The following is a 14,486-nucleotide window of genomic DNA, read 5'->3' on the forward strand; positions in this document are numbered from 1 at the left end:
AAGAAACCTGCCAAATTCAGACAAGTAGGTCCATGAGCTATCATGCTAGGTGATGTTAGCATTATAAAAACCTGGAAAAGTCATTTTTTTCACACTGCCTGTTCCCCTGTCCTGGAACGCCCTCAGAGAAGAAAAAAAAAGGGGGGGGGAAAGGTTGTGTATTTAACTTTTTGGAAAAGTCAAGACAACAAAGTTACTTGGAAAATTGGAAACTGCCTGATCTGCCTCGACAAGCCTCGTTAACAGTGTGATCCAACTTGGGGTTGCAAGATCATGATTCAAATCACCCTAATTTGCCTTATTATTCAAGGTACACATGGAGCCGGTACACATTCCGAGTAGAAACCACTATCTTATTTTTGGGTGGCCTTGTTTTCGTTCCAAACTGATAACCATGCAACCACCCAAATTTGATATTAGAGCAAATGACTGCAATGATGCCAAGTTTCTTAAAATTCTTGTGCCTCCTAGCTCCCCCACAGAATTATTGGTCCTAGACTTGAAGAAGACAGGCCTGAGAGTCAAGCTGGTTTTAGCCAGGGAAAGAAAAATATGGGGTTCACATTTCTCCTTCATTTGGTGTATGCCCTTTCTCAGAGCTCGGTCAGGAGTTCTTATGTGAACATTAGAAGGTGCCCCATGCCCAATGACCTCTAAATCAGTTGTATGACACCAGAAAGTACAAAAACAGCTTTTTTTTTTAATTCTGATTGCCAAATTATTTAAGGCAGGTATAAAAATGAAAGCATTCAATATACATTTTACATAAAATAAACTAGATTACAGCATAAAACAAGTAACCAGGCAATGGCATTAAAGTCTCTCTTCTAAAACGGGATAATTGTAAACATTAAAAAAAAGACTGCAGGACTATTCAAGTAATAGAACAATCACAGACGTCTTCTGGTATGCAGGCTATTGGGTTATTTGCCATTCAAGATTATAAAAAGAACATTTCATTATTCACAGATGCTCATTATTTCCCCATTTAAAATCTATACATTATGTACAACACAGTTTTTGTGGTACTGGCAACCCCATGCCTTCCAAATGTATATTCTTCACAATACACAATTACAATGAAACAGTTAATACAGTAACATTTTACACTGATGCATCTTAATAGGAGCCACCAAATAGACATCTAAATTGTACCAAAGTGTCATTGTCGTCACAGTTAGCCTCTATTGAGGGTTGTGGGCAATATTAGAAGGGTATGCAAGGTTCAGGCATACAGATACATAACATTAGTTATTTACAATTAAAAAAGTAAAAGGAAGAAAAACAAAAAAACAAAAACCATTAACGTTTTCTCAACAAGACAATACGCTTCTTTTCATTTACTTTGTGGTTTACAACTTAGCAGCAGACCCTTTGTGTGAGCCTGATTACAGATACAAAAAAGTAAAGAATATATATATATATTTATATAAGCATATATATATATAAAAAAAAACACACAGAAGTCTAAATACAGCAACATTTGTTACTCTGTGATAAAAATCTGCAATTTACAAAAATGAAATGACTGGTTTTTGCCTGCCATTAAGGCATTTCAAATGAACACCATGGAACTGATGTCTGTAATAAAGCGCCTTTTTCATGTGATCCAGTCACATGATGATGTACATTTCCAAATTTATCATTCTCTGAAAAATAAAAGAAAACCAGAGATTATTTCAGAACAATGTATTTTCAATCATTTAAGTCAACAATCTCAGTAAATGAAGGGTAAAAAGATCATGAGTTATAGCAGCACTTGAAAGACTTTGACATTAAAAGCTGCTCTGAATTAACTTACATTTAATTATATATAAGGTTTCCATTTCCTCTGAAATGTTGAAAAGTAATCCTATTTAAAAGCAGATAAATTATTTACAAAGAAATGCAAATCACATATGATGTGAATTGAAAGTGCTGCAACTAGTTTTCTGCTAATACATGATTTCTTACAAATACTAGAAGACATCAGAAAGAGATGCACATGAGAGTGCACAGAATTAAAATTAAAATTCCACAGAATTTTAAATGACTTGCTTTGACATGATGGGCAAGATATACACAAATATTTTGGAATACATAGTTTTGTTCAGCAATTAGTTATCTATGCTATGGTAACCGCTCCATGGAAAATGTTACCGTGAGTACAATTATGCTGCTATTAACGAAACAAAGCATCTGCCCAATAAAGATTCAAGCCTATGTAGCCTCCACTCTCAACCATTGCAGTTTGCCTTTTCTCCTCCTTATTAAGATGTATGTATAAGTGTAACTCAATGTATACAGAATATTTACCTTCTTTGTGCAGGAAACATACCAGATGCAGATGCCTGAGCAGCCACCTGCTGAGTGGCAACAAGGGCAGCAGAGGTCAGCCCTGGAGGAAAGGTGAAAACAGTATATCTCAATGGATGCATTTCCTCAGTTTGCGGGTCCTCAAGACAGTTGAGAATAGCTACAGACTTCAGTTTTAACAACACATGAATCACAACAGCACCGCTGCACTTTGTGCAGAAGGAGAAAAACCTGCCCGCCTGCTCTAACCAGCATGCCTTCTTAAGATTCCACCTAATAGGCATTTTATAAGGGAAGAGGGCATTCTGCCTTCTTGTATTCTTTTCCAAGTACTGCACTGCATGGTGCTAAATGGCTTGTATGAATTCCTGAATAGGAAGCTCAGTAGAAATAATAGGCACCAGGAAACAACAAGAATCAAAAGTCACAGTGAGTCACGACAATGATGTGGTAGCTACTCAGAACATAATACTTTCATAATAGCTATCATTTTAACGTTTTCCTTTTGAATGCACATAATGTATCCCATAAGGCGTATGGAACCATTGAATTACATTTTGAAACAGTCAAGACTTCCACCAAGAAAGAAAGGAACTGCTAAGGCACTGAGTGAACATTATGAATTAATGCTATTTATGCTGCAAATGCTATAGTGACTCTTTTCTGAATATGAGAAAAATCTCCTTTTAATATTGCTAGACTACAGGGGTGATGGAAAAAACTCTCGTATGTATCTTACCGTGAACCCATCTGCACCTCCATTAATATGTGATGTGTACTCAGCTAAATAAATAGAGACCTAATTCTGGAGCTGGAAGAGTTTTAGGCTGGCTGCTAGGCCCCTTTTGTTACATACAATTTTTCCAAAGACATATTTTGGAGAAGGGCTATTGTTCAGTGGTAGAGCACATGCTTTGCATACAAAATATCTCAGGGTCAGTCCCTCCCATATCCAGGAAGGACTTGGAAGGTCTCTGGCTCAAGAGAGTCAGTGTGAACAATACTGACTTAACTATCTGACTTGGTACAAGGCAGCTTCCCATGTTCCTATATTTAAAAATGTTTACTCCATATAATGCTCTTTATCCAAGGTAATTTGTAGAAAACGCTTTTTTAAAAAAAATCCTTTGGTTGTCTCTTATTAGTTTAAGTTCACAATACTCATAACAGGCTACCTAGTACTTCAAGGAAACTAACAGTGCTTTTTTAAAAAAAGAGATAGAGCCATGCAAGACATAGAAAAACTGAATTTGCAAGATTATATCCTTCCTTGTAGATGTGTGTTATTCCTCAATGGTTCCCAAGCAGGAAAATGCTGCTCACCTTGAAATGGGTCATATTGACCTGGAATTAGTGGGTAACCCATTCCGACATGGGTGTGGTGATGTGTATGAAGATGCCGTTGGCTAAAGGGAGAGTGACGATCTCGCTCCCTCTCTGCTTCCCTTTCACGCTCAGCTGTAGATTTTTCCACAGGCTGACAACAAAAAGGTATTAAAACAATGTTTTACTTAAGGACACAGATGATCACAATCTGAAGATCACATAGTTGTAATTTTCTCTTTGACTCAGGCTGTTTCCATGCTTCAGCAGATTTCATTCCTCACTAGGAATAGTGCTGCCTCAGCTGGCCTTAGAGGCAAAAAACTGTTTTAATCAAAGGTTAGGGAAAGTGGGTTTTGTTTCAGCAATTAAAATGTGGTCTGACTTCTTTAAAAAGACACAACTTTAACACTTTGATAGGGAAATTGACAAAAACAAAGAAATGTGCAGAAGAGACTATTGTATTTCTTCTGGTGTATCTATGTGTGTGTGTTCCAGTGCTGCATCTTGGGATGGGTAAATAAAACAGATTATCCAATTCATACTGGAATATAAAAATTTAAAATTTTTATATGCCTCTTTTAACTTGGCTCCTGAATTGCTCAAATCAGTCTACTAAGCTTATCTCATTATTTGTTCTAAAATAAGAAGTTATAGATATAATGTAACATATAGGCCTGGTTTGCACGTCATGGTAAACAATAGTTAAAAAAACCCTATAGTTTGATCTAAATGTGAAGCATTCTGATGCATGCTGCTGAAAAGTTCCTGTTGTGCTCCTTTCCCAGGCATGCCATGTCTCAAGGAAACAAACCAGAGGCTGGCTTGTTGTGACATTTGAATCTGTCCTGGGCTTGTGGTTTGTTTTTCTCCGAACAAACCACGAGCACTTTGATCTTGACCTACTACCCATGGTTTGTTTGGGAGAAACAAATCATGAACCCAAGTCTGGATGACATGACAAGCCAGATTCTGGCATGTTTCCGGTGGCATGGCAGGAGAAGAGTGGGGGAGGAATGTTAGCAAAAACCTTTCAGTAGGGTGCACCAGCACACTGCTCATCTGTATTAAAGCATTGTTTGTTTTTAACTATGTATGATGTGTGAATTGGGCCAGTGTCAACTATCAGTAGGTCTGATTTTGTTTCCAAATTAGTGCACTTCAGCCGTAAAGTTTTTTCTTTTCTTTTTTTTGCAAAAATGAATCATTTCTGACTTACAACAGGAAACTGCTTAGAAGCCTATTTTTGCCTTAAGTGGTATAATAATAATTTTTGTTTACATTTACTTAAAACCACAGCTACGCTACACTTTATGATCAGCTGGCCAAGTAGCCCTCTTGTTTCCATGGACATTGTTTCTCATGACTGCTGTCATCTGAGAGCTTTCATTGCTTAATTTTATGATACTGCACATGTATTATCAGATATTAGGAACCAAGGGATTCAGCAATATTTATAACAGAGGTTCTGAAGAAGCAGGATTTGGGGTCACATAGAAGGAAAAACCTGGTGGGACTGATGATGAATAGAGCCCTTTGTATTAGTACATATAGAGCATGCTGAAATCTCAGCCCTGCTTCAGAAGTATGTCCCCTCTCACCTCCAATTCTAATCATCCTTAATGTGTATAAATCTTAGCAACAAGAGATGTCTTACAGCAGGAGACTTGCTGCGGTACTGGTTGGCATGCTGCTGTAACAAATCCAGTGCTTTAGATTCAGTGGTTGATTTTACGCTGATACTAGGGCTGGTATTGACTTTTTCGACCTCTTCTCTTCCAGACATCTTTCCATAAACAGGATAATGAAATCCTGGCGAGAGATAGGCCCCTGTAGATAAATAATAAATGCCATATCAAGTTACTGTTTACATTTGGGGACAGGCAATTCCAAATACATCAAATTCATATTACAAAAGTTGTATTCATGCAATGTGATTTCCCACACCCACCCCAGCTAATTCAACCTAATGAATGGAGGTTATAAGGAGGTTGAGCTTAGAGCCCCTTCAAACATTATGGATCCTCTTCAGTGAAAGGAATAGTAACTATAATGGTTCTGACAGTAAGTGCTTAGAATATTTTTATAGGCAATAAACTATCTGTCAGTATAATGGCCATAGCAGAATGTCACTGGATGTGGAAACTGTATCTGGGAATGTTGACAGTTCATAAAAAGTAACAGCTTGTTAAATCTATTTCACTTCTAGAACTATGCAAAACAAATGTCATTTGTGAAGCTTCTAATTTTCCTTTGCTGCTAACAGGCAGTGTCAAAATAGATAGGCCTGCTGCCCTATTCGTATCTATCTAGCTGTATTCAGTACATACCTGGATAGCTGTGCATGAGAACAGGAGACACAGCACGGTATGCAGGATGATTAGGATCATACATTTGTGGGTAAGGATAAGCATGCAAGTACTGTATGTATGATTGGTGCTGAGTCATTGGAGAGGAAACAGCCACTCTAGCACCCCGCGACTCCTTCCAATTTACAGGAGTCTTTCGATCATCATTTTTCATCTTGTTCTCCTCCAGTGATTGGGAATCAGAACGCTTGATCTCCTTAGGTTCTTCTTTAATGCTATTTATTGAGACTGGAAGGCTGGAAAAGGAAGCTTCTTTATTAGGTGTTTTTCTGGGGCTATCTTCTTTTAACTTTTTTTCACGTTCCAGTTCCTCTGTTTTCTGCTGATCAAGGTATTTTGGTTGATATACATAATGGTGCCATGTTCTTGTATCTGGGTCCTGAGATGGGGAGGAGAGAAAAGTTTGTTCTCAGTTTACATGCTTAAAGAAGAATCTTCACAACCAGACTGATCCACAGAAGTTTGTTGGACTAGGACCTGGGAGACTCAGCTGTGAAGCTCACAGGGTGACCTTGGGCCAGTCACTGCCTCTCAGTCTAACCTACCTCACAGGGTTGTTGTGGGGAGGAGAGGGAGAAACATGTATGCCACCTGGAGCTCCTTAGAGAAAATAGGATATGAATGCAATAAATGAGTAAAATAGACTGTGTCCATAATCCAGAGAGCTACTTTAGCCTCTGTCTTTATTCATTGAACTGCAGATTCTCTGCCACGTCACATATCACTTTTGAGACTCCTTTAAGTTGCAAAAGTACTTTGTCATACAGGGCAGGAGGCCACTTTTTGAGAAACAAAAGTCCTGCCTGCCATAGAGATAAAACAGTTTTGGTATTTTTGAAGCCAACAGGTAAACCTTTAGAAAAAAATTAAATATATATTTGGTTAAAAAAACAAACATAACTTTACTCCTTTAACACATTAAATGCATTACTTGGCAGATACAACGGTATAGTTTGGTGTATTTATGACATTTTTTAATATAACTGCCTCATTTTTAGCCAAACAATAATTACAAATATACCCCATGATAGAGATGGAGCTGCAAGCCACTGCTCCCTAAAGAAGCTAAGTATAACATATATACAGATATCTTAGTTTTTGCCAGTTGGGAAAAGAAAAGTTTAAAACAGAGAGTCAACACTGAAGTAAATAAAAGGAAGGTTTTATTTGCTGGGTTTAGGAAGACTGGCCAGGAGCCCAACAGCTGCATGGGTAGCTCTGCACAGTCAAGGAGGCTTTAAGGATTTTGCTTCTCACATAACAGCCCACACCCTTCATGCTAACCCTCTTTTGAAACTGAGGAAATTTTAAAAGCAGTCTGTGATATGGCACTGGGGTTTGCTGTTCAAAGGAAACTAGTAAAAAAACCCAACCCACATCCCACTGTGCATGCCCAAGCCATGGGTAGCATTTAAAATAGCTCCCTGGAAACTATGAAGTACATAGACTTCAGCGTTATCATGCAGAAACAGAAGAAACTTGTATTTTTGGAGAAAAAGCTGAGAAAATAAACATCCTTATAATGCAATTAAGGAGTAGCAATACATCTGGGTGTCCTGTTATATATAATAACAGCTATATATTCAACAGTATACCATCATTACCTTTACCAACTTTGTGTCCTCCAGATATTTTGAACTACAGGAGTTGTAGCCCCAAACATCTGGAGAACACCAGGTTGGTGAAGGCTGCTACATAGTGGATTAGTTGCACTGAACTTGGTGAGACTTGTCTCTCAGTAAGCATGCAGAGGATCAGACTGCAACAGTCATAGTAACTACAGATTACATTAGCTCTCCTGAACCCATATTTATTTATACCAAAACTTCATCTCATCAAATAATGAATCACTGAAAATACTAGCACTTTTTCTATCTTTTCCTGGGCTTTCAGATGTCCAGAATGCACAGCTGGTTGTATGGTTCTGTGGATTGCAGCCATAGCCTTTTATTAGATCAACCATATTAATGCTACAAGCTTGTGGGTGATATGCATCAGAAAACAAAAATGCTCACACTACACTAAACAAACATACATCACAAATATTTCAGGAGCTGTGTGGTGAACTGAACAAACGTCATTCATTCTAACATACAGCCAAAGCCATGGCAATTTCCATGGCTGTGTTTTCCTACACAGCATAGACTATGGCAGCCTGAAGTGAAATGGAGCAGAAATTAATTCTCTTAATTTCTTTTAAAAATTAAACAAGTTCCTAGTCCCAGCGCTGCTTTAAAAGAAATATGAAACCCCTTTGCCAGTTTTTCTTAAGAAAATTCTGGTTGAAAATTCCAGTGGGAGAAGGCTGCATTCATTTGGCACAATCATTGGTCTGAATGGCAAAATTGTACAAGTTTGTCAAAGTATTTCAGACTTGGGGTTTTGTGGCAATAGATCTGGGTACTGTGTTTGTACCACTGCCAATGCAGAACTCCAAGTTCCTGCAAATAGTATACTCTCTCTTTTTGGTAAAATGGAAATATTGTTTTCTCTCAAGCTTTACTTTTTTTTTTTTTGGTAAAACATATTACAATGCATCTAAGGCTATTTCTATACTTGTTGACTAACTGGTATGATGAACCAAACTAGTAGGATTCATGGCAGCCATTAGATACAACCTTAAGACCTTCATCTTAAAAGGATGGGAGAACATTACTTTTTTATAGGGTACTATGAGACGTGCATATCCCCCCCCTTGTCTTTGCAGCTATTGAGAACTGGAAACTAACTTTTTCACTCACAAACTAAACAATGCCAAGCAAGAAAAAATACACTAGTAGCACAATCCTGTGCAGAAGTCCCACTATGACCAATGGAACTTCCTTTCAGGACTGCAGCCTAAATGTGTGTCAAAATCCTTTGACCACATGTTATGAATGATCTTGGCTTGCAATCATTTGGACCCAAAAAAGTCTCACCTGTTTAAACCTTGTAGTAGGATCTACTCCAGTCTGTTTCATAGAATCCATAACTGATTTCATTTCAACAGCCTCCTTTATAAGCTGGTGGTTTTCCATTTGCTTTGCTTTGAAGCTATCAGATTGAATCTGTTGCTGATGATTGGAAAGAAGTTGTGATTTGCTTGTCTCCTCAGTTTTATTAGGGACCAATGACCCTATTTTAGTGTTATTTTTAGTGGCCTCAGGAGTTGAAGGCGCTTTTGAGATAGTAGCAGAGGGGATGTTTTTCAGCTTATCATCTTTCCCCAGATCTTTTAGGGGGAGTTCATTTTTCCTTTCACACTCTCTCCCAGTTTGTGTCATTTTCTGTTCTGCCAATCTCTGGTCCTCATAATATTTTTCATACTGCTGCCTATAAGCAGGGTTAGAGGCCATTAAAGACTTTTGGTCCATGTAAAGCCCATAAGCATACTGGCCATAGTAAAGTGACTGGGCTAGTGCAGGATGCCTCTGAGTTATTACTGATTGGTGTTGAGGTTGTAAATTAGTGGAATTGGCATCACTTTTTTTGGACTCCGTCGGCTCTGCCTTGTCTTTCTTCTCGGCCTCTTCCTCTGCCTCCTTTTTGATCTTCAGTCCCTGTGTGTTATTGCTGTTCCCAGCCGCAGGGGTGCTGACCTGTCCAGAGTGCATGTAACTTGGAGAATAATAAGGATCGTAGCCATGGTAATAGGGAGAATGGGGTTCTTTTACTTGGGGTGGTTGTACTGGGGTTGAGGAATGTCCTTTCACAACACTGTCCTTATTAGAAATAATATCTGAAGGAGAACTGGCCTTTGACCTCATACCCTCTGACCTGCTGTCAGAACCACCATCATCGGCAGCGTCAGAGATATCAGAGTAAGCAGGGCTGTTGGTTTTAGCAGCTACACCCTCTGCCCCATTCTGTGTCAACACATGCAGTGGCGCCATTGAAGACTGCCCATTCACCAAAGTGCTGCATTCCATTCTGGAGGCACTTCCTATAGAAGGGCTGGGTGCATTGTCTGTGAAAGTGTAAACCTTATCAGCTTCGGCTTTAATGCTTGCCATCCTGCTCTCTTGAGACTCTGACAGTCCATTAGCTAACACTTCATTCTTGCTGAGATGCTCCTTTAAAAAATGCCCAGCAATCTCTTTCCCAGGCCCCTTTGTGTCCTCCAACTTTCCCAGCTTCAAATCCATTTTAGGACTTCCACCTTCTTTGCTTTCTTTGTCCTTCAGTTTTCTCTTCTCCTTTTTCTTTTTGTCTTTGAGTAATGTGAGAGCTGGGTTTACGGTGCTCGGCTCTCCCATGATGGTGGGCTTTGGTTGAATAGGTTTTAGCGGAGGGCTCTTTGGTGTAGCCTGCACAACAGTAGTTGTCAATGAGGGCAATCCTGGTATTGTAGCGGCAGTGGTGGTTGTAAAGGCTGCCGTGGGTATAGCTATTAACTGAGGTGGTGTTGGAGCTGGAGCTGGTGCAATGGGTCGGGCAGTTTTAAGCTTTGAAAGGTTTTTATCCACTTTGCAGTTACTGGCTTTTTTGCCTTTGTCCTTGTCTCCCAGATTCTTCTTGTCTATTAGACCTTCAGCCTCCAGCTTTGGCATTTCAGCTGCCAAACTGCTGTCAGCCACTGAGCAGTTCTCCAAAGTCACAGTCATATTAGAAATGACTGGTAGGCTGTTCAGGTCACTGCTCAAGCCCCTCTTTTTGCCAGAATTCTTGCCATTATTAGCCTGCTCCCTTTTCCCCTTTGGTGTCCCAGGTGTACTGAGGGAACAAGGAGATGTAGGTGCTTTCAACTGATCAAAATGTGAGAAACTTGTGCTTGGCTCGCTGCATTCAAGTGCCACGTTGCTGAGTGCTTCCTCACAATCGGAGATTTTGTCTTCATTATCGGGCTCAAATTCCAGTTTATTTTCTGGATCTAAATGTGCATGAGCCTGGTGATACCTTAACCCATTTATGTGCTTGTACTTTTTGTTGCAATTAGGATGGGGACAATCAATCAACACTGGAGAAGAGCAGCCTTGGTCCAAAAAAGTCATCTCTGGTTTCCCCTGGGGAGTGGTCGGAGTGCTTCTAGAAGTAGTACGAAAACGCTTTCCAGATTTATTGTCCTCTGAACTGGAGTTCAAGTCTAGCTCCATGGGTGGCTTATTTTTCCTTTTATTGGTGGACAAGGGGCTGACTTTGACATCCTCTATGGCACAGTTTGGGGGTGTCCTGCGGCCACTTGAATTAAGGCTGCCCCGTCTCCCTTTTCCATTGGCACCACCTCTGTTCTTGGTCTGCAGTCCTCTGGACTCTGTAAAGCTAACATCAGTCCCTGGCGCAGTTGCAGCTGCTGCAGACCTTGCTCGTTTACCTCTGCCTCGACCTCCTCGCATTTCCAGGTCACTTGTTGGCGATTCACAAAACCTGCGTAAATAACGGGTTCAGAATTGGGTAGACATAAGAGAATGAAGCAAAATAAATGCATGCCATCAACAATGGACTAAGTACATATCAAATCAACATGCAGCCATAAAGAAACACAGTAGTCCTTAAAAAGAAAAGAAACTTTGATAACATCCTCTTAAAAAGAAGAAAAGGAAGAGGAACAGGATGTGCATATTTGGAGCATTTTATTTGTTTATTACGTACATTTATACCCTGCTTCCTGGCCAAAAAATAAAGACTTTAAAGCAGTTAACAATAAAACAAGAGTAAAATATACAAAGAGTAATGAAATCAGAAACAAATAACAAGTAGAAACAACACCATTGAGATCACAAAGCCTTCTCAAAAAGGAAGGTCTCAATTAACCTCCTATATACAGAGACGGAGTTAATTAGGCTAAACCTCTCTTGGGAAAGTATTCCAAAAAGCAAGTGTGACAATGGAGAAGGCCCTTTAGCTGGTTATCACCCACGACACCTCAGAAGGTGGGGCACCCACAACAGGCCCTGTCCTACAGTTCTTTAGGCATGAGAGGAAGTGCCTAACTGTGTTGGTTTCAAAACCAGGGAAAAAAATCCCCTTGATGCCTACATTTTACTGTACCTAATGGACGATTTACACGTCTCAGTTACATGGAATTGTGTTTTTTTATTAGTCTTTGCCCAGTTTTCATGCCAGAGACTGGAGAAGAAAGCAGAAAAAAAACAGATTCAATGTCTCTTACCTGGGAGGAGCCCAATCATGTTTTGTGCAATCAAGCAACGTTCCAACGTAAGTTTTATTTCGCCATGTAACGTTTACAACTAGGACACCTGCAAATGGGAGAGAAGTAAAAGATTATCACAGAACATTTTTGAACTTTGTTTAAAAATAAGGGGGGGGAACAGAGCTGCATTTCTCATTTGATTTCAAAGGCTGTGGCTTACAAGCTTCCTCTTTTTTGGATTCACTGACCTCCAATTAAAAACCAGCAAGAGTGTGTGTGCGCACACACACACAGAAGACACAGCAAGAGAGTAATCAAGATACAACTGTGAGGAGGAAATGATTTTTGCTATGTCCTGCTGTAAAAAGGCAACAGTCACCTCCTAATTTTGCTATTATTGCACATAATTGCTTTTGTCTGGCAGTTAGGTAGCATAAATGGAGCACCAGTACCTAGTCCTTAAAGCAGTAGGTGAGTTGTGGAGAATCTGCTTTGTCTGCAGAAATACATTAATGATTTTATTTATCTGAAACTATACATACGATAAAGACACATTATGCATTACACACACTACAATGTAGCATTAAAGACAGACAGCCTTTATGTATTATTTACAGGCTGATACCAGATGCCCTTCATTTATCTTAACCAGAATCTAAATAGAAACATTTTTCAAAAAGAGCACATAGTAACGGTTTCAAATGTTTTGCCTTACTAAAGCTTCATAGATTATTTTTATAGGAAAAAGATACAAACTGAAAATCTGCATGCCAATAAATATTCTTTTGCAATTCTTTATTAAGCAAACAAAAACAGATTATCAGATCTCTTCAGCACTGCTCACACAAATAAAAACAATTTACAACTGGGATAAAGAACAAAAACTCTGTTAATTCATCAGATATGATTATGTCTACACGTAACAGTCATTTCTGTTTTTAGAATTTTTAAATCCATGATCAAAAAAACCTGAAGCAATGATATAATTTAGCTATGAAGAAATTCTTTCTAAATATTTAACACCATGAATGAGTCTGAATGAGTTTTTACCTCACAACAGACCTTTACGTCTCTGAGCTCCAATTCCAGCTTTTTAACTGGTGAAATAATAAGTAAATAAATAAATGATGAAGTCATGCCTCATGCCTCCAGCTTGTCGGCTCACTTTACGTCACCAGTGTGATTTCTAATTTTGCATTAAACCTTTCCCCAGACTGCTACACCAATGTAAAGAAAACAAGTAACCTGCAACTTATTTCCTCAGGGCCCTTTTAACAGCAGGAAAGTATTTTGAAACGCTATTAGCTAAAGTACTAGGGAAGAAGGGATTTCCTTTCAGCATTTTCAACAATGTATCAAGGAAAAAATGGTTCCCTGCATGGTTTTCGCTTGTCATTGTTAAATGACAGTAGGATACCATGTAGCGTACTTATCCTGATTTCAGTCTTTTTAAAACATAAATAAAATAAAAGCCTTGACTGGAATTACTAAAGCAATTAAAATTCAACTTACTTACATCTTTTGGGTTTTGTGTGTGCTTTTTACATATTTAACAGCTGAAAAAAAACATTTCATTCCTATCTTTTAAAAAAAGTGTGTGTGTGGGGAAGACACCCGATAAAACTATTGACAAAAAGTGCTCTATTTTTCTTATCATTTGCTCTCTCGGGAACCGTGTGTGGTGTCAGAGACCTTTCCAACTGCTTAAAATTCTTCAGCATTTCAGCTAAATTTGCAGCACTGGAATATATTTGTATTGCCAGAAGGTTACTGCATTTTAAGCTTTAGATGCAATAGGCTGAATCACTTTGTTCCTGAAGTCTCTGATGTAGCACAAATGTATAATTAAAATTGCTTGAAAGGGAAACATGAAAGAAACAACAAACCCTCCATTCTTGGAGTAATAAAATTAAAAACAGAAAAAGTCTGCACAGACACTTAACATTTGTCTGCAGTGAAAGGCTTTTGTTATTGCCTTCCCCTAAGGGCTTCATGTTTCCAGCAAACGCAGGCTTTGGATTGGACAGTGCATACTGGGAACACTGCTATTTGATTGGCTGGGCTGAGCACTGCAGCACAGGCCACCAAAAGCAAGATTCAAAGGAAAATAGTGATGTAACGTTGAAAGGTATAGGCAACAGGGTGAGGGGGAAGGGAAGGGACTGAGCCAGGGATAATCTCAGCGACTGGAGAGGCTTGCCTAAACGCTTCCTGCTTCTGTAATCACACTCTGGTTTGTTTGCTCTAACAAGGCTTGTCAACATGATGAAAGGTTACTGTCTGCTAAACTGTTTTCTGTTCCTATACAACCCAATGAAGACAGCATTCAAACTGTTATTCAGATCACAAAAAAACTAAATTTGCCTACAATAGTGACATTTACAAAATGGTGATTTATACAGAGAAGCAATTAGATCTGGGTAAGAAAT

At 39.0% G+C, this 14,486-nt stretch overlaps 1 protein-coding gene across 4 annotated transcripts in view; it reads right to left on the reverse strand.

Moving 5' to 3' along the window:
* Positions 1-714: 714 nt before the first annotated feature.
* The window catches only part of ZNF608 (zinc finger protein 608), a 146,354-nt gene continuing 132,582 nt past the window's right edge, over positions 715-14,486 (reverse strand). For 3 of the 4 annotated variants that reach the window (XM_061625100.1, XM_061625089.1, XM_061625081.1), the window contains exons 4-10: positions 12,076-12,163; positions 8,906-11,330; positions 5,949-6,366; positions 5,276-5,448; positions 3,619-3,772; positions 2,296-2,377; positions 715-1,649 (exon numbers count right to left, since the gene is read on the reverse strand). In XM_061625100.1, the coding sequence (XP_061481084.1) occupies positions 1,643-1,649; positions 2,296-2,377; positions 3,619-3,772; positions 5,276-5,448; positions 5,949-6,366; positions 8,906-11,330; positions 12,076-12,163 (3,347 nt within the window). In that variant the 3' untranslated portion in view covers positions 715-1,642. Of the gene's footprint in view, positions 1,650-2,291; positions 2,378-3,618; positions 3,773-5,275; positions 5,449-5,948; positions 6,367-8,905; positions 11,331-12,075; positions 12,164-14,486 lie in introns of those variants that run through there. The other variant, XM_061625109.1, reaches the window with a different exon arrangement.

Source organism: Rhineura floridana, chromosome 1, assembly GCF_030035675.1.
Source record: "Rhineura floridana isolate rRhiFlo1 chromosome 1, rRhiFlo1.hap2, whole genome shotgun sequence".
NCBI classification, from domain to species: Eukaryota; Metazoa; Chordata; class Lepidosauria; order Squamata; family Rhineuridae; genus Rhineura; species Rhineura floridana.